Source organism: Leptonotus elevatus, chromosome 5, assembly GCF_054856555.1.
Source record: "Leptonotus elevatus isolate MCC_2025b chromosome 5, RoL_Lele_1.0, whole genome shotgun sequence".
NCBI classification, from domain to species: Eukaryota; Metazoa; Chordata; class Actinopteri; order Syngnathiformes; family Syngnathidae; genus Leptonotus; species Leptonotus elevatus.
The window spans coordinates 9359989-9377833 of record NC_141243.1 but is presented as its reverse complement, the minus strand read 5'-3'; the positions used below and the strand labels follow the sequence as shown (position 1 = coordinate 9377833).

At 41.4% G+C, this 17845-nt stretch overlaps 2 protein-coding genes across 3 annotated transcripts in view; both read left to right on the top strand.

The window, feature by feature from the left end:
- The first annotated feature begins 2794 nt into the window (after nucleotides 1-2794).
- LOC147173613 (sesquipedalian-1-like) lies at nucleotides 2795-7774 on the top strand. 2 transcript variants are annotated; one of them, XM_086077252.1, is made up of 3 exons: nucleotides 2795-2925; nucleotides 3302-3395; nucleotides 4761-7774. In XM_086077252.1, the coding sequence occupies exons 2-3, from the start codon at nucleotides 3359-3361 to the stop codon at nucleotides 5606-5608; spliced, it is 885 nt and encodes a 294-aa protein (XP_085933378.1). In that variant the 5' UTR covers nucleotides 2795-2925; nucleotides 3302-3358; the 3' UTR covers nucleotides 5609-7774. The 2 variants fall into 2 exon arrangements, with proteins under 2 accessions (XP_085933378.1, XP_085933379.1); XM_086077253.1 differs by having other exon boundaries at nucleotides 2874-2925; nucleotides 4675-7774.
- Nucleotides 7775-10031: 2257 nt separating this feature from the next.
- The window catches only part of sh2b3 (SH2B adaptor protein 3), a 37050-nt gene continuing 29236 nt past the window's right edge, over nucleotides 10032-17845 (top strand). The window contains exon 1 of the mRNA XM_086077054.1: nucleotides 10032-10349. The gene's annotated coding sequence lies outside the window, so the exon portion shown is untranslated. The remainder of the gene's footprint in view (nucleotides 10350-17845) is intronic.

Genomic DNA, 17845 nt, shown 5'->3' with positions numbered 1-17845 from the left:
GCACTGCAGTTATTTTACATTTAAAAAAAAAAAGAGGACACATTGCTTTAAAGACAACCATGTCACAATTCTGAATAAGTAGGACCCCTTGTTTGACAAGAGTGAAAGAAGCCATCTCGTTAAAGCATCAATTATCGTCTACTTACAGCCATCCTGACACCTGTCTCGCAAAGATTGTCTCATTCCAAAAAAAGAGAGTTGCCGCCTAATGAGCTGTTATGCCACCAGGCAGGTAAACAACCGATTGGTATGCAGGACGGCCATTCACCAGCCACGCTGAGCAACAACAACCTTATTGTGACCACCCGCAGGCAGCACACCCATTAGAGACATAAATAGGGAGAGTCCAGGCTTAAAAGGTTAGTCGTCTTCAACGGACAAGAGGAGTGCTGTTGCCTCAATTCAACCTTTGTGGGTTATACAAAAAAAAAAAAAAAGCACCACACCCACTGTAGACATAACGTGTGAGACCTTATTGTCCCTTACGAGTCCTCCGTTTAGCATGCGTCAATCAAGAATAAATATAAATTTCACACCCTATTTCTTGTCACGTTCAAATGAACCCATTTTTAGGCCTTGTCTCGTACAAGTGAGCGACTGTATACCCCCGCGCCACATACTAGCGGGTCAATGACGAAGTCTGATTTTCGTTACCATGACGACACGGGGCAGAACCTTCACTAAAGCCTTGTCGACTCTTCCCGTGAGACTGGAAAAGCAAGCGAATTGATAAGAGAGAAAAAAATATCCAAACAAATCGGGATTCCATCAGATTGTGTTCAACTTTAGAGGTTCCTCTGTATTGTCTTAGCTGAGTCTTAAAATCTGTTTCTCCGTCCAACTAATGAATCGAAATGAAACATAATATAAATACATGATTAAAAGTCCTTTTGAATGAGGCGACATGAGACTCATGCATTAATCAGTTTTTTTCCCCTCCACATCAAGATTCAAAGAAAACTGTAATGTCTCCTCAAAGAAATCTGTTATAATTTTGCTGTACGTGTTTGCCAATGGATGGAAATGAGATTATAAGAAGTAAACACTTTGCACTTGATGTCTCTTCTCTTCTTTTTGTCGCTTAATTGTCATCTGCTGCGCTCCTCCCATCCATCAAAAAAGGTCACTAACAGCGTTAACGAAATGATCTGCCTGCCAGTCGCTCTGAATCAAAGCAACTTTTTTTGAAGCGAAATGAAAATGACATCGCCATCCGTAGCAGATAATTGGATATTAGTGCGATGAAACTGTCGGGGGTTTGCCGTGCGGTGCTAAAGGCCATCGGCTCTCTCCGGAAGACGGAACAAATGCACGGTCAGCGGCATGGTGGCAGTGCGCCATCGTAAAAGATGAAGGTCAGAGTTGGAGGAGTTAAGCGGGGTGAGAATGTCAACAGTTAGAATTCGTCAACCTGAATCTTGTGTTGAAATTCAATTAGGGGGAAGTCAACCCAAAAACGGTCTTGACAATATGATGATGTAAGACTAGCAGGGTCGCATAGAACATATTATAAATATTCTTATATATTTCCAGATATTTTTGCATACTTTTTTTTTCATATGTGCTGCCCTCCATTAGACAATTTTGGTTCCATTTTGAACATTCACCAAATAAATGGTACATGTCTAACGTGCAGTATCAAATAATCCGGTATCACTTGAAGGCGACTTTGTATTTCCTCACAAGGGCCTCGTCTTCCTGTCAAAATGTTTGTTTTGACTTTTGTGAACTCTCTTCTCACATCTGCGCTACATCAGACGAATGCGCATAGTGGCAAGTGTTCATTCATGCACGTCACTGACTGACTGAAGGCTCTGCAGGGCAAAACATGACAATGCTTCTAAGCGGAGGCAGCAAATGTTGCATACCCCCGGGGGCGACAACGTATATCCATATATGGTACTATACTACATGAATATGCGGGTGTCATGCCCCCATCTATTTCCTCAATGTTTCTTTTCTCTTATTGAAAAAGTTTTTTTTTTGTCTTACGAATTACACGTCTTAAATGTAATTGAAATTGAAAAAAAAAAATAACAGCAATTGGTCTGTGAAAATAGAAAAAAAAGTATTTCACAAAATGTAATTGCATTAACGTGATGCTGTAACTGGCACTGGATTCACAACATTATGTTAAATGTCAAATACTGCAGTCAAAAGTTTCTACGAATAATATAGAATTGAAGTGATGAACTCAATATTAATTGTCACATTATTAGGTGCGCCGGTAAATCATTCTGTTGCATTTATAAAATGATACATCCCATTTAAATTTTGAGACTCAGTCAATTCCCACTATTTGCGACAGAAAAGGACAACCCATCCACAAATGCAGAAACTCCGTGAATAACTGATGCTCCTTGAGAACCTTGAAATACGAAGTCAAGGATATGTTCAATTATTATTCAAGTTACTGTTAAAAAGGGTAACCCGAAATTATTACGCATAACAGTTTGAAATGTTGGTATAGATAGGATTGTGGGAGGTTAGGAGGCCACATAAAATTATGTGGCAGGCCAGATTTGGCCCCAGGTCTTGAGTTTGACATCCGAATTACGAATAAGTGGGTATTGTGTCAACAACGCACGTACATACATTTTTCTCATTCAGCTTTTGTATTATATTGTGGAATTGTTACATAATAATAATTATTTGTATTGTATAAAATGTTTTTTTAAACACTACTGCGCTCTTCCCACTGTTCCAAGGGGTGCGCACGTTTTGCCTTACCGGCCATCTGCATTCCGTCATACCAGTATGAGAAGGAAGCCCACTCACAATCCCCGCCCATCTGGCCGGCCGCCTGAAACCAACGCCAGCGCTTCTTATGTAGGTCACGTGACATGGGAAAAATGGAAGAAAGAAGGCGGATAGGTGGACAACGCTACGAGGACTTGCTCCAGGACAAACATCTCGACACATCGGGTAATGTGATTCCAAATAATAAACAAGGGGGACGTCGTAATAGGGACGCTTAACACTAGCTAAAGCTTTCATGTGTTGGGTAAACTCTAAAACGCTTCATCGCTGTAAATGATCTGCCCGTCAAAGTGGCGAAAAGTATCTTGCTACAAAAGCCAAAATGATCTACTTCCACACACTTAAGCGATATTTTCTGTTTCTTCTTTTTGCATCGCCGTTTTTGTGTCTGTGTGTTGTTTTTTTTACAGTCGCAAAAGTGCTGATGCGTCAAAAGATGCTGACAAAGCCAGTGAATCATTTGTGGGGGGGGGGAACACAGCTCGTGTTATTTGTCCAACCAAACGTGAAACGTGTTTTTCCTCTTTTTTTTTTGGGTCAGGATGTTATTGAAAATGGCCTTGTACTTGAAATACGAGATGTGGACGCTTGGAATTAAATGAACAGCCGCGATGGAAGCAAGAGAACACGTACACGTAAGTGACTTTGTTTGCATGAGGGTGAAATATTACTTTCTTTTATATTTGAATTTGTGATGGATTTTTCTTCTCTTCCAGTAAATGAATTAAATAAAATGATGTATGGGAACACGTTGTTCTACGTTCCAAGTTCTGGGTTCGACTCTCGAGTTCATCCTTGCGTGTGGCTCGTTGCTCCCACATCCCAAAAGCATTTTAGGTTCATTGAAGTCTTTAAATTCCCATTTGCAAATAGTCATAATAGTGAATGGCATTAGGGCTTGACAAGTAATCAAATTCAAACCGTTTATTCATTTGCCTTTACAGTATTTTAGCATAAGCCCTGCCACCACTTTAACGTAATCCTAAATACATTTCAGGTGTTCTAGTATACTTTTCCTGACATTTTCCTTTCTTTTTCGTACAAGCCAAAGCTTTTGTGCTAACATTATTTAATATTTGGAACTGTTCATCATTCCCTCCACCTAATGCACAATTTCCAACTGAAGAAAAGCAAAACAAAAGGGATTTTCAAACTTTTTGGGTCCAAGGATCCCTTTACAGAGGATTGTACATTTTTTTCAAGGACCAGAAGATTTTTTTTTTTTAACATTAAGACATAATTTATTGAATATTATTTTGCAGACGCCAAGCTATAACTCTCTGCAACTGACAATCACTAATCTAAACGGTCTAACGATCTAATGGTTAAAAGCGGATGTGTTCACCGTGACCGGAGTTGTTTACTTAAGGCAGTGACCCAGTTTACGGCCGCACATGTGATTCCAAAGCAAACTTTATCCTGTTGTGAAAGATTTTAATCACCTAAATCATACGTGTCAAATTCATGGCTCCGGATTCAGTGCTCACCTTTAATATACACAAAATTTAACAATAGTATTTTAAATTAAGTCAGACTATTTTTTTTAAGTCAAAATAAAGTCTCCTTAAAGTTTTTAAGGATGATTTTCCCACTCAGACAAATGTTGCCGCCCTTTGTAGAAATAAATTGGAGGAAAGATCCAGAAGGAAAGAGTGTAAAAGGCAGCAACTCTCCTCTCATTCGCTGACACCCACGTCACTCACCAGGCCAGACATTGAGTTTTAAAGCCATACATATTCAAAGTCACCGATCCTACAGTAGAATCATCAGGATGGTGAGAAGTGGAGAAAAATTATAGCAGTACCTTACATGGACAATCAATTTGTATCCGATTAGGTAATCAATAGAATACTCAATTTAGGAAATATTAAATAGCAGCAACTCTAAATTATACGCTAATGTGATTTTTTACAGTACGAGCTGCCCTTAAAGGGGAACCGCAGGGAATGGGTTTGTCGCACCTTGCGCTCAATGTTTGCCTTCTCGTGGGCCTCCTGCAGATGAATTAATCATCCGGCGAGCGAGAGCAAGAGGAGCGAAGATGAAGCTGAACGAACGCAGCGTGGCCCACTACGCCACGTGCGACTCGCCGCCCGACAAGACGGGCTTCCTGTTCAAGAAGGGCGAGCGCAACACGGCGTACCACCGCCGCTGGTTCGTCCTCAAAGGCAACATGCTCTTCTACTTCGAGGAGCGCGACGGCCGCGAGCCCATCGGCGTCATCGTCCTGGAGGGCTGCACGGTGGAGCTCTGCGAGTCGGCCGAGGAGTTCGCCTTCGCCGTCAAGTTCGACTGCGCCCGCGCTCGCGTGTACAAAATGGCGGCCGACAGCCAGGCGGCCATGGAGTCGTGGGTCAAGGCCTTGTCGCGGGCCAGCTTCGACTACATGAGGCTGGTGGTCAAGGAGCTGGAGAGGCAGCTTGAGGAGATCCAAGAGGCGGCCGGCGGAGGTCCGCAAGGCAGGACCAGGTCGTCCAAATCGCGAGCGTCCAAATCCAGATCGTCTTCCTCGTCGTCGTCGTCCCTGTCGACGGCGTCGTCGTCCAGCTCTGGACAAAAGAACCACCAGGATGAGTTCCAGCTCTTGCCGGGAGGTCACAAGGAGAACGGCGTTGCTTGGAGCAAACCGCACCCCGGTTTGGCTAACGGTTCCTCTGACGGGGCGGCGTCCTGCGTGGCCTGGGAGGGCGGGGCCAATGGGGCCAAGGCTCCCCCGGTGCCCCCCAGAAGAAGAGGCGCATCTCTGGAGAGCCCCTTCTCCCCCGGCACCGGATGCTTCTCCAAGCTCCACGACTGGTACGGACTTGAGGTGGAAGAGCTGAGAGCGCAGTGGCTGCAGAGTCCGTGAACCCGCGAGGGACGGGTCAAGTTGTCCGAGAATAATTCGTTCCGTTTTCCAGGGGCGGAAACTGGAGAGCATCTCCAAGGACTTGCTGCTAAAAGCAGACTACACCCTGGAATGTTTGAAATTCGCATCACAAGCCACTTTTAACATTACCAGCTTTTTTTTTCTTCCATTTTGTCACTCTTTGTGTGTTGCTCTTTTGTAAAGGCGGACAAAAGTCAATCTGGCCTTTTCCACCTTTTGGATGTCGCAGTTGTCCATTTTCCGCCTTTTTCAATGTTGCTGTTTGGTATAAACGGCACCAATACAGAATGCTGGGAGAAAATTGAGCCAGAAATTTGCCGCCAGTAGCCAGTTTTGTAAAAGCATTTCTCCGCCTTTTTTTGTATGACTGTTCTGGAAACCGCACACACACGGAATGGAGGCGGCAACGGGACAATTTTCTTCTTTTGTAGGTAGTAGCCACTTTTACACACTGCCCGCAAAAGACGTCATTTTCCTGACTTGATAGTGTTACTGTTAGCAAATTTCGCAATAGGGTGCGAAGTTTAACACCTAACTTTCATTCCCACTCTTTTGCACGGGTCAGTGAAGTATCGGGCGTGGGAAACATCCCGATTCTCTTTGATCCGTCTTTTTCGCAGGATCCCCGTGTGAAAAGGGGCTACAGTGCCTTTGACCGGAAATTGATCAGATTCAGTTTACTATGTGAACCACTACATTATCAACACAACAAATGCTTTTGTTTCGCCTCTTGGCGAGGATATCGTTTTTGCGATTGATCGTGCGTCCTGTCTGGTACAGGAGAACGCAATCTGCCTCGGTGGACAATCTGGGATCATTTAAACAAATATGAATTTTTCGTCACTTTTTGCTTAATTGTCAGTGTAATATTGACAACAGAGTCGTTTGGATTGACACTTTGTCTACCCGATTTGTATTTTTCCTGCGACTCTAACACACGCTGCTGCGGGAACACAAGTGACAACATGGACGTAAACAACTATATTATCATCGCATTCTATTTACTTCGACCTTGAGTCACTCTTTCCGTCGAAGAGTTTCATTTTACTTCTCTATGCACTCGAGTTTATTTGTGAGTTGTTTGGGTAGACTTGCGTATGCTTCTGAAAACTTTTCTTACACATCTTGCTCAACAATGTTGAGTTCTGAGCTTGGTGGGACAATCCAGTCTGCTTCAGTTTTCAGGGTCTGGGTTTGAATCTGGACTCGGGCTGGGCTCATTTTCTCCCTGTGCTTTTGGCACTGTGGCTTCTTTCCAAATTCTTCCCCCAACACTCACCCAAAGTCAGCCGGGATCAACTCGAGCTCATCTTAAACTTAAATGATGGAGGTTGCTTTAGAAAATGGATGTTGTCGTTCTGTCATGTTGTTTCCCTCGCAGGTTTTATCAGAGAATATCTGACCGTAAGTTTCCTCTTCCATGTTGGAAGTTTTTTTTTTTTTTTTTTGAAAGCCAGTGCTCGGTAAAACGGGCTCATTCCATGGTGATTTTTTTCAGGAACACATTTGTTTCTGTGTTGCTTTCCTTCCTTTTAGTGACATGTTCCGACAGTGGCTGGGTGACTTCAGTCCACGTCATTGCACAGCATTATCATGAATGTTACACACATGGTACAAGAGTGTTGCCCCCCCCCCCAACCCCAAACACATTTGCATCAATGTAAGCTTTAATTGTTATGGTGGCATGTTTTATTATTTCAATGTGCCAATTTACATAATCAAGTGCCAAATTTTAACTCAAGTAGCATAATTGATCTTTATAATCGAACTATCTTGTGTCTTTTTCCAATTTATTTTGCATGATACAGATATTGTTTGAATAATCAACGTTAACATGTATATTTTAATGACGATGGTATTCAAATACCTGACATGAAACTGCAATTTCATCTATGTTTTATTGACCTAAATTAACATTTGCCATCATTCCTGCTCATGGTAGTCTGTTGCCTCTTTAATTGCACAAATGAAAATGTATGTAAGATGATGTATGGTAATCAACTGGATTGTGTTCATGAAAGGCCGTTTTACTTTCTTAAAAAAAAAAAGTCATTTAAAACTTATATCAAGCATTCTGTGATGATTATGGTACTATGGAATATATTTAATCTACTGTAAGAAATCCAATAAACTTTCAAGACTGGTTATTAGTGTGAACTTTGTAGCACCCTTGTTTTCATGTATTACATAATTAACATAATAAATAATACAATATATATATATATATAAAAAAAAAAAAAGAGAATGCAACACAAATAATTACACTAGTATAAGGAGTATATTAGCCATAGTTTTTATTAGGAATACTATATATTGTCTGTTATGATATAATACAGGCAAAAGATGAAATCCCGCATCTTGAATTCTGTAATTGAATTAGAACGCAGGTAAAACTGAACAGAAAAGTGCTCAATACTTTGATAATGAGAGAGAGGGAGATAGAGAGAGAGAACACATGTTACGACATTTAACTTTACGACAATGTATTCGACTTTGCGACGCTACTTCGCGGCCTCTTTGGCGCGCTCAACCCTCCACCCCCCCCCCCCCTTTCAATCTCCTCAACTATGCTAGTTACCCAGTTGGCTACTTTACTAAGAATACTATACTGTACAACCAGTAGAACCGAGAGCAGAGCACGCCTTTTTTTTATGATGGTGCCTGAAAACGGCAATAACGGTCCACAGACACGAAGACTCAAATACAGGTATTTACAACCTGACCATTGGGAGGGGAAGATGCGTGCAGTGTTGCGTTTTATTCCCCAGATGGCGCTGTGTATCAGTGTATATGGGAAAAGAGACAGTACACTTTCTGATGGAATACTTAAAATACTTTTAAGTTAAATCTTTGTGGGAGCTTTTCCCCCCTTAATGAGAATAAGCTATTATTAAAAGGAGGGTGGTTTTACATGAGATATATTGAAGAACTTTACTAATTCTGTGAGAGTAAGAAGTTCAGAAATACAAGCCGATGAGATGTGTGGACTGGCAGTGAATCATGTCTATGTTATCAATGGTATGTACTCTAAATACCAATGCTATGCAAACTGTCTGGGTAGTCCTGGAAAGAGTTGTGGGAGATAATAAGATAATAATAGTATGGAGATGCACACAAATGGAAAGTATCGCACTTCCTGTCTCACACAAACAAAATAAAAGTGTAATTGAAGACATCAATTTCACTCTACTGAAAATGTGTTGTCAAAGCCTAAACTAAATAAACTAAGAGCACCTCTAGAAAATGGATGGATTAACATGGCGTCCCAATGATGTTGCAAGTTTTGTCCTCAAGTACCACACACGCGCTGAATGAACTGGAAACTGCGCTCATGCACAACAAATGAGCCTCTTTAGCCCTGTCGAATTTGATTAGAATTCCTTTCTTATTCTAGCGAGGGACATAATAGTTGCATTTGAAGAACTTTACGCATGTTTTACTGCGGTGCGCAAGAAGCGAGCTGTTGGTTTGTCATGAGACCACTGCAGCCTCAGGTCATGCCCATTCACCCCGCGTGTAGTAAATTGGATAAAAAGCACATTTGTGGGAGGAATTTGCATCTGGTGAAGCAAAAAAAAAAAAAAAGGATCCCCCGTGATGCAGGCTGTGGCAGTCGCGCTCATGTTGCCAAATCATGTGTGTTTCCCCAAGTCATAACAAAAGTTGGGCTACCACATGCTACTAAGTGCAAAGACAATTTTAGCACGATGCATTCATTCATCCATCCATTCAATATCTATAGTGCTTTGTCGTCATTAGTGAGTCAACCCCGTCTGACTTTGGGAGAGAGGTGAGGTACACCCTGGACCTGGTCCAATCACACATATGAACAATTTAGTCTCAAATTCGACTGGCAAGCATGTTTTTTGAACGTGGGAGGAATTTCCTGGAGAAACACAAGGCCAGGGGATTCAAACCCTGAACCTCTAAACTGGCAACTTATCTAATTACACTTAAATTATAGATAGATAGATAGATAGATAGATAGATAGATAGATAGATAGATAGATAGATAGATAGATAGATAGATAGATAGATAGATAGATAGATAGATAGATAGATAGATAGATAGATAGATACTATTAGTTATACATGAACAACCATCACATGAAAAACGGCAGCATTTTAAAGGAATTAAAATAATTTGTGTTAGTGATTTATTTAAAAAAAAAAAGGGGAAAAAAAGATTAATATATGGTGATTTTTAGTGCCTGTACATTTTTACCACAATGTCCAAAGTCGTAGAAAAATGTGAGGGGGGCACAAGGGTTAAATTGTCAAAAGCAAAAACAAAAAACATCAAGTCTTTTGTAAGTGGCATGTGCTGCTTTTATTTTCCTCAAGCGGAAGCCGGAAACGCTGTTGTGAAATGTTTCCAACTTGACGTGAATGTGTATTTTTTTTCTCTCTACATAGCGGAAACGAGGGTCCCCACTTTTTTTTTCCGCGTCAAGTTCGTGCCTCAAAAAAAAATTTTTTCTTCTTTTATGTCGGAGACATTGTCGCGTCAAGTCACAATGGAAGCCAAAGAGACAATTTTTCGCACTTCTTCCCGTTGAGGTCGACTCACGCGCTAATTTTTTTGTCTTGGCTCTTCCCGCCGACGGCACTTTTGTGACCAACTTTTTGATGCCTTTTCGACACATTTCCGTTATGCGAAGTCCAAACTGTTGTGTTGTCGTCGTGCTGCGGTGGGTGCCCGTCCGAGATAACGGAGAACGTGAGTACTGTAATGCTTCGTATTTACATTCTAATGCTTCAAAAACTTGCTCCCTTTGCGCCACATGGCACACTGTCCCCAAACGACTCCCCCCCCCCCCCCCCCGAGGGAGGCATTCAAGTTCTAAACACCGCAGTTATTTTTTTCGTTTTCAGCTCGAAAAGATGTTGGAGTGTCATTTAATTAAAAGGCAACTCGGAAGTTTTCTGGCATTGTCCCGTGAAGTGCTTGCCGTACCATAAACTTGGCACAAGTATGTGTGTATTTTCTAAAGTACTTGGAGAAAGTCCACGTTGTCGTGACGTTGACGTTGAAAAATTGACGTAAGTCTGCCTGTGGTCACCATGGCAATGACGCAGCATGGCACGCAGGTCGCCCATCTTACCTGCACATATGTACAAACATTCAGATAAGTCTTCTGTAATGACATACTTAGCATGACATAGAACGGTAGCGTCTTAGTGTGTCATAGAAATGCTATAGGTTTCTTATTGCCAGTTTACAAACTAAATGGAGTCACGTGCCAGAGTTTAATTGCAAACAGTGATGCCTGTGTATAACAGTTCTGAGGTTTGGGGTTCGTTTCCCGGCTATGTCCTTCCTGTGTAGAGTTTGCATGTTCTCCTTGTGCTTTCTTGCATGCAGTTTTCTTCCTATGCAGTCCAGTAAATTAAATAAATGCAAGTCAACATTTGCTTGACAGTTTAGAGGTTCCGGGTTCAAAATTACTTGCATGGATTTTTCTCCAGGTACTCCATATTGCAGCTCGCCGGCCGCCTTTATGAGAAGCAGTATAGAAGATAGATAGATAGTGTACCATATTGCATTTAATCTTCAGAATGGTTCAGGTTTTAGCTTCTTTTTTTTAAAGTATTCTTTTTTTTTTATTACTTTTGATCATTTTAATCGAATCATTAAGTTCTTCATATTCCCATATTTAAGTGCAGTGGTAATGTTTATTGATAAAACCTCTGCCCAATATTATGCTATTATACATATTTGAGGGGCAAAGTATTTTTGATGTGCTGTTTAGTGATGTAAAAGGTTTGATAAGCCGTGGTGTCCGAGATGAATTGCTTTTGTTTCTGCATTAACACATACATGAAACATGGAGTCGTGCTTTGGACTATGGCTAATTCTTCAAGAAGAAACAGGATGTCCGCCGTCGCTCGCGGATCAGCCCACGTGACCACGGCCTCGCATCTCTCAGTGCTATCGGCCGTCGTCTCTTCCGCTCTTCTCGGGGTTTCCAAGAACTCCGCTGACGAGACCACGAGTGAGGACGGACAAATGCCAACGCTGCGGGAGAGGCGAGGAGAAAGGCTCAGGGCGGGAGGGGAGGAAGAGAAGGCACAGAGGGAGATAATTGCCTGACGGATCGGAATGGGAATTTAAAAGAGGAAGAGCCAAATTAGGCCGGAAATATGGAGGAGAAAGAAACGTTGTGCAGCAGAAAAGTGGTGCAATTGGAAGTTCAGGACGTCGTTACGCGTGATGTCAGCACATTTTGGGAAATTTCAGCTCGGGGATCATTTAAAGGACAACTTGCGTTATGTTTTTGATGACCACAAAAGGATGGATAATAATAGAGATAGACCGATATGTTTTTTTTTTTTCAGGGCCGATACCGATTATTAGTAGTCAAGGACGCCGATAACCGATATTTGGAGCCGAAATTCATTTTCACAAAAAGGGAAAATATTGACATAAACATAAAAAAAAAAATACAAACTCTTATTTTTATTTTAAAGCGTTTGTTTATTGAACAACTTTTAGGGTTCGTAAAATATTTAATATATAATATTTAATTTAATTAATTATTTAATATTTAATAGTTTAAAAAAAAGTCTTAGTCAATAGACATCTTTGTTCTAACAAAAAGTTCTGTGATCTCCCAGGGGCAGTAGCATGTTTTCAAAAGTTAAATACAAACTTAAACAATTGTTTTCTACTGTAATAAAGTGTTACAACATTTCAAAATATGTGAAGTATTACATTTGTACTTATCTTAGTTTTAACTTCAAACAAAAACAGAAGGTGCAGAGAGTTCCCAGGCTCAGCAGCATCTCTGAAAAGTAAAAATAAAATAAAAACATTTTTCATTTAAATTAGTTCCCTGAAGTTAAAACTTAAAAAAAAAAAAGGATCCATATGATTCTTCAAAATGTCCGATGCCGATATTCGTTAAAATGTTTAATATCGACGCCGATTATCCCTAGATAATAACCATGAAAGCAAAAATGACTTGGGGAATATTCTGCTTGCTCAGTACAATACAAACACTCTTTAATATCATTACCGTAGAAACTGCTTGAAAATGGTGCCGTTTACAAGTACAGGCAACAGAAACCATTGTCGCGGAACACATTGTGTTTGACTTTGGAGGCTGCACTCTCAGTCCGGCAGCAACCACGGTAGACACACTGGCTGTTTAGAGGTGTGCGTTGTGGATTTTCTGCAAAATAAAAAGCGCACAATTCCCAGCTGAGGTTCATTCGTTAGTTTAGAGGCAAACACGCAAGTGTCGCCTTCAAAGCAGCCATAATTAGAGAGCGTTTGTACTTGGGTGTCTTTACTCCGACATGTCCCTCTACCGCAATCTTGTTGTTGGAGGGGAAAAATGTTGATTACAGGTCCGGTTCTTAGATGCAGTTGTGTAGGGATGTTGTTGGGGTTAGAGGGGGACGTGCGTGTGCTTGTCAGTGCTGCAGTTGATTCTTGGAGCCGGGGACGCGGTCAGAGAAACGCGGCCCTGATGGTTTGCCGTTCAGTCACAGGACGTCTCGCTCGGCTCCGTGGGTAGATCTGGACTTTTTTCTTTCACAAGCGAATTTTGGTCTGGCAATACTTCAAGCCACAAGTCGTACCGGTTTAGTAAAAACGACAGTATACAACTTGGATGCTAGCAGTCCGAAAGTTGCCTTTCTGACAACTTTTCCTCAAACCTGTTTGGGCTGCTGCCAAGAAGTCAGATGAGACGTCACGCACTCTAATAATTCCCCGACTCCCACACCAGCATTTCACGTCTCCGATATTGTTAGCAGTCTTCGCAGTTTGAAATTAATTGAACCATTCACGTGTGGTAATGAGTCACTCTGTAACGGCTGGCGCAAGCTCATTAGAGATGGCTTCAAATTCCCCGGGTGGAATATTTCAGACGTGCTTGGATGGTGGGAATTCATCTTGGTTAGGAAGCGAATGATGGATTGTTGTTTGCAGCTTTCCTGCAAACAAGCGTGCGTTTAAAGATTCCAGGGATACGTTTTGTTTCGTGTTCTTGGATATGCGGTCAGGGTTTGTTTTTTGCTTTCAAGTCTTTGTAGCTGCATTCAAGCGCCTCCATTATCTCGACTGTATGTACAGTACACTTGAGAATACTACAGTACATAGCACTTTTTTTTTTTTTTTTAAGAGTTAGTGAACCTGTCAATCTGTTGAAAATTAACCGGCAAACTATTTTAAACAAAGAGGTTTGCATTAGATATGCCAGTGCAAAAACAAAATCTAACACAACAATATTTAAAACAGTAAAAATTGTGACGTACCGTCGTGCACTATGGGATTTTGACACCTTTTTTTCTAAAACTAAATATCAGCACTGGTGCTAATCCCAAAGCAACATGTTTGCACCGTGGGTCACTAACCTTTTTGAAACGGTGAGCTACTCCTTGGCCACTGATTAATGCAAAGGGGCTACTAGTTTGATACACCCTTCTGAAATAAGTAACTACCTTTTAATCATATGTTATGCTATTAATAATAATTAATGATATTTATTATGTGAAGACAGATCACGTTAAAGATGTCTCACTATCATTAAGAAATAGATAAATATACAGATGGGTGCAAAAGCATGTGTGCGATTATAAAAAATGTAGAAAATATTTTATTGTTGAAACATTTTGGAATGATTGATCTTTTTCTCATTTTATCCACTAATCCTGGCATTTGAACATTCAGTTGTAGCCTTTTTTTATTCACTGTATCCACCTTTGCCTGTTTAACAGATCCCAACCAAGTGGGAAATTGTTTGATGACATCGCACTAACTTTTTAACACCTCTAATACTACTTTAACTCATTCACTCCCAGCCATTTTCACTGAAGCAACCCCCTTCGCTCCCGGCTGTTTTAGTGGATTTTGACTGATTTTGCATGGCCCAGAGGATATTGTGTTCTATTGTTATAAAAACATGGAACCTACCAAAAGAACGATTAGAGTCTCTTCTTCTATCAGGAAAAAAATATGTTTTTGTTTCCATTTTGCAGCATTTAGCATTAGAATATAGCTAAGTTTCATCATTCTTCACAAACCTGTTGAAAACACTGGGAAAAAGAGCTTGTTGCAACATGGCCCTCGCCGATCTCTTATACTCTGCTGCCACCTACTGGCCGTTTTTGTAATAACTACCATTGCTTCAAGCATTCTCTTCAGTTCAGAGGCTGCATCAATCTTCTGTATGCTCTAGCATGAAAAAAGGTATAAATACGTTTTTGGGACCATGGTAATATTAAAAATAGAACGTATTGTACATTTTTGGGAGCAAATGAATTAAAAAGGCAAAAATCACCAGGTTGACTTCATCCCTCCATTCCGTGTTGGTGTCATTCATACAAAACAGCGAGAAGGGGTAAATGCCCGCTTTTACTAGCACTGAAACACAGAGGCTTGTATGTTTACTCATACAGATGCTAATAACCACGGCTTTGTGCTTTGTGGCGTATCGGCCGCAATCTTCTGTGGCTTCTGCGAGCCCTGATGCTCGCCACTGGCTCTGTTCCCAAGCCGTCACCCCTCCCGCAATCGCTCATCACGTGTGCGTCCTGCCAAGATGTCTCGACTCTACTCAGTCATTACATCCCCGTGCTTTTATTGTTTCCTCAACATGCCAGGTTCTGTCGTAGTGAGGATACAGATGGACTGCTGACTTTTATGTCGACATCTTTTATTAGTCACGCTGAAAGCGCAGATTGTTTGCTACCAGGAGCGTTTGTATCCCTTGTGCGTATTCCTCATACGTTCAGACGTCGCTTGGTGCTTTTCAGTTTTCCCAGCGCGCCTCCTCGTTCCCAGACCACAGGAAATGGCTCGAGAGCAGCACAGCTTTATTTCTGTGCGTCTTAAGAATAGCAGCATTGTGTTGTGTCGGAGCGCGCATTGTTGTGGGAATGCAGAACTGAACTGGAGAATGTGCTCCAAAGCGGGGGAAAAAAAAAGAAGCTAACTAAACAATGTATGGCTCTTAACTTTTGCTAACCTTCCAAGTGATTACTAGCTGTTTTTTGTGGATACAAATAGTCTCTAAATGCTAACGAAAAGGCAAAGAGGGAGTGGCTTAAGGTTGCTGTGCCCGTCAGCGTTGGTATGTCAATAGTGTTAAATGTGGAAGAATTTCAGAGAAAAAAAAAAACTTCCACCAGGCTGTTTTGCCCAAGGCTTCTTGTTCGTTTACCGCAAATCAGCTGATACGCCGCTCAGGCTGTGGGAAGTAAGACTAAGGTTATCTCATGTTTCAGTGTCGCTTCCTCCTTTACAAAATGTTCAATTATGCAAGCTGCGTGCGCGTGCGTGTGCTCGCATGTGTTCATGCGCGCGATCTCTTGACATAAACACGGAGGGAAGCCGGGACCTGTCCTGTCCCATCATCCCTCGTCTCCTTTGCTCGGCATCAAGAAGTCGTGCACTTTTGCACAGCGGTGCTCCCGCTGGCCTTTCGCAGCAACTTGTTGTGCTAGATGATAAGATTTGAAGTGAAAGTTACCGGAAAAGGTCACATGTTGTCAGTTCTTCTGAACTGGAGTGTTGGCTATCATGAAGTGGCCTGCTTTTGCTTGTGATAACAAAATTGTAAAGGGTTATTGGTTGGCAATCCGGTTGAGCTTCAGAATACCTCATTGTTTCACTTCTTTATTGAATATTTTATGTTTATGTAAAACAATGATAGATTGGATTTATTTTTTATATACAAGTAATGGTTAAGAATGTAAGCTCAAATCTAAGAGTTCACACTGGAGGCTAACATTTTTTGGAAATCCCGTGGTATTCTCACAGGATGGGAGTCATTGTGAATGGGAGCAGGACAGGACAGGAGTCATTTTCACCCGTAGCGGGACAGGACAGGATTTTTTTTCTAAGGAATTGGGATGGGATGCGAGTGAAAATCCATTCCCGTGTAAGTTGTAACCCTCTAGTTCCCACATCACTGGTGTCGGCCAGAATCCTCGCATCTCCAAAAGCCTCACTTTTCAGTCACCTAAAACAACGGCCTTTTTGTTGAGCCTTGGGCATTGAATCATCAAAGATAGCAAGCCATTTTCAACACTTTAGATTAATCAGTAATGCATTTAGCAGACCCATCTGGGGACTGGCTAATAGAATATATATATATATATATATATTTTTTTTTATAGGAGGTTTCCGCTTGATAGCGACGACATATTTCGTTTTGTTAGCACTGTAAATAGCGTTTATGCTTGTAAGGCTTCGCCAGTAAAATAATCAATTTAATGCGTTACTAATGTGCCCAGCAAAGTCACATTTGTTTAAGCTTGTCGCGTTCCCTTACAATGGGACATTGGCAACTTGCAGTTTTCAGTTCATCTCTTTCTGTGAGGAGGCGTAATGCTTTGTTTACTTGTTCAAAAACATTTTACAGTACTCTGTTGTTTTGGAAATGTAGCCTTGCTCTGTAAGATGAATTCTCGCTGTATTTTGTGAGTTCACAAACTCCGGAGAATACATCTTGTACCAAGCGCGTTGATTTCCACCGATTTTAAACCACAGGTGGTTCGGACCAATCACAGAGCACCATTGTGTTTGGGGTGTGATATGCAGCTGTGACGAAACCAGGAAGCCAGCGCTGACGCCGGGGCAAACAAACAAACAAACCTAACATGGACGAATGGACACTGCAATTAATTCTGTTCTTGTAGAATCGCTCACCGTTTCCTTGTTGAATGTCGAACAGCGAGAGGCGCTTTGTGCATTATTAGCTGGTAAAGATGTTGGTGCTTTTCCTCCCCTTCGACGAGAACGAAGACGACATTTTCATCCGTGGCCGTGATTGGTCAAAACAAACACGCGCAATGCTGCATCGTCCAATCAGCTCAAAGTATTGTACAGAATGTCCCGCAAATCATCGTGGAGCAGTCCCAGGTTGATATTGTGGCGAGCTCCCTTGAGTGAATCACAATATACCGTATATCTGGCTATTGCCAGGTTATTGGGAATGTACCCCAAGTCTTAAGTTGCGTATCATTGTTAAACAAAAGAACCATTTGGCATGTTGTCCTTGGAAAAGATTTCGAGGGTGTTTCATTGGACGAGCTATTCATCAACCCTCCATCATAATAAGATCTCTACCATTGAACAGATGAGTCATATTATTTCTATCGTCATTGCTCCTTTTTTTTTTTTTTACTCCACTTTGAAATGCACTTTATTGACAGAACAGGAAGTGAAAATGGAAGAAAATATGGAGTGGATCCTTACTGCCA

Excerpts from the sequence above, each read along its gene's own strand:
- LOC147173613 (XM_086077252.1), top strand. The coding sequence starts at position 3,359 with ATGAACAGCCGCGATGGAAGCAAGAGAACACGTACAC. Across the intron at positions 3,396-4,760 it reads AAGCAAGAGAACACGTACAC|ATGAATTAATCATCCGGCGA; the intron begins GTAAGTGACTTT and ends GGCCTCCTGCAG.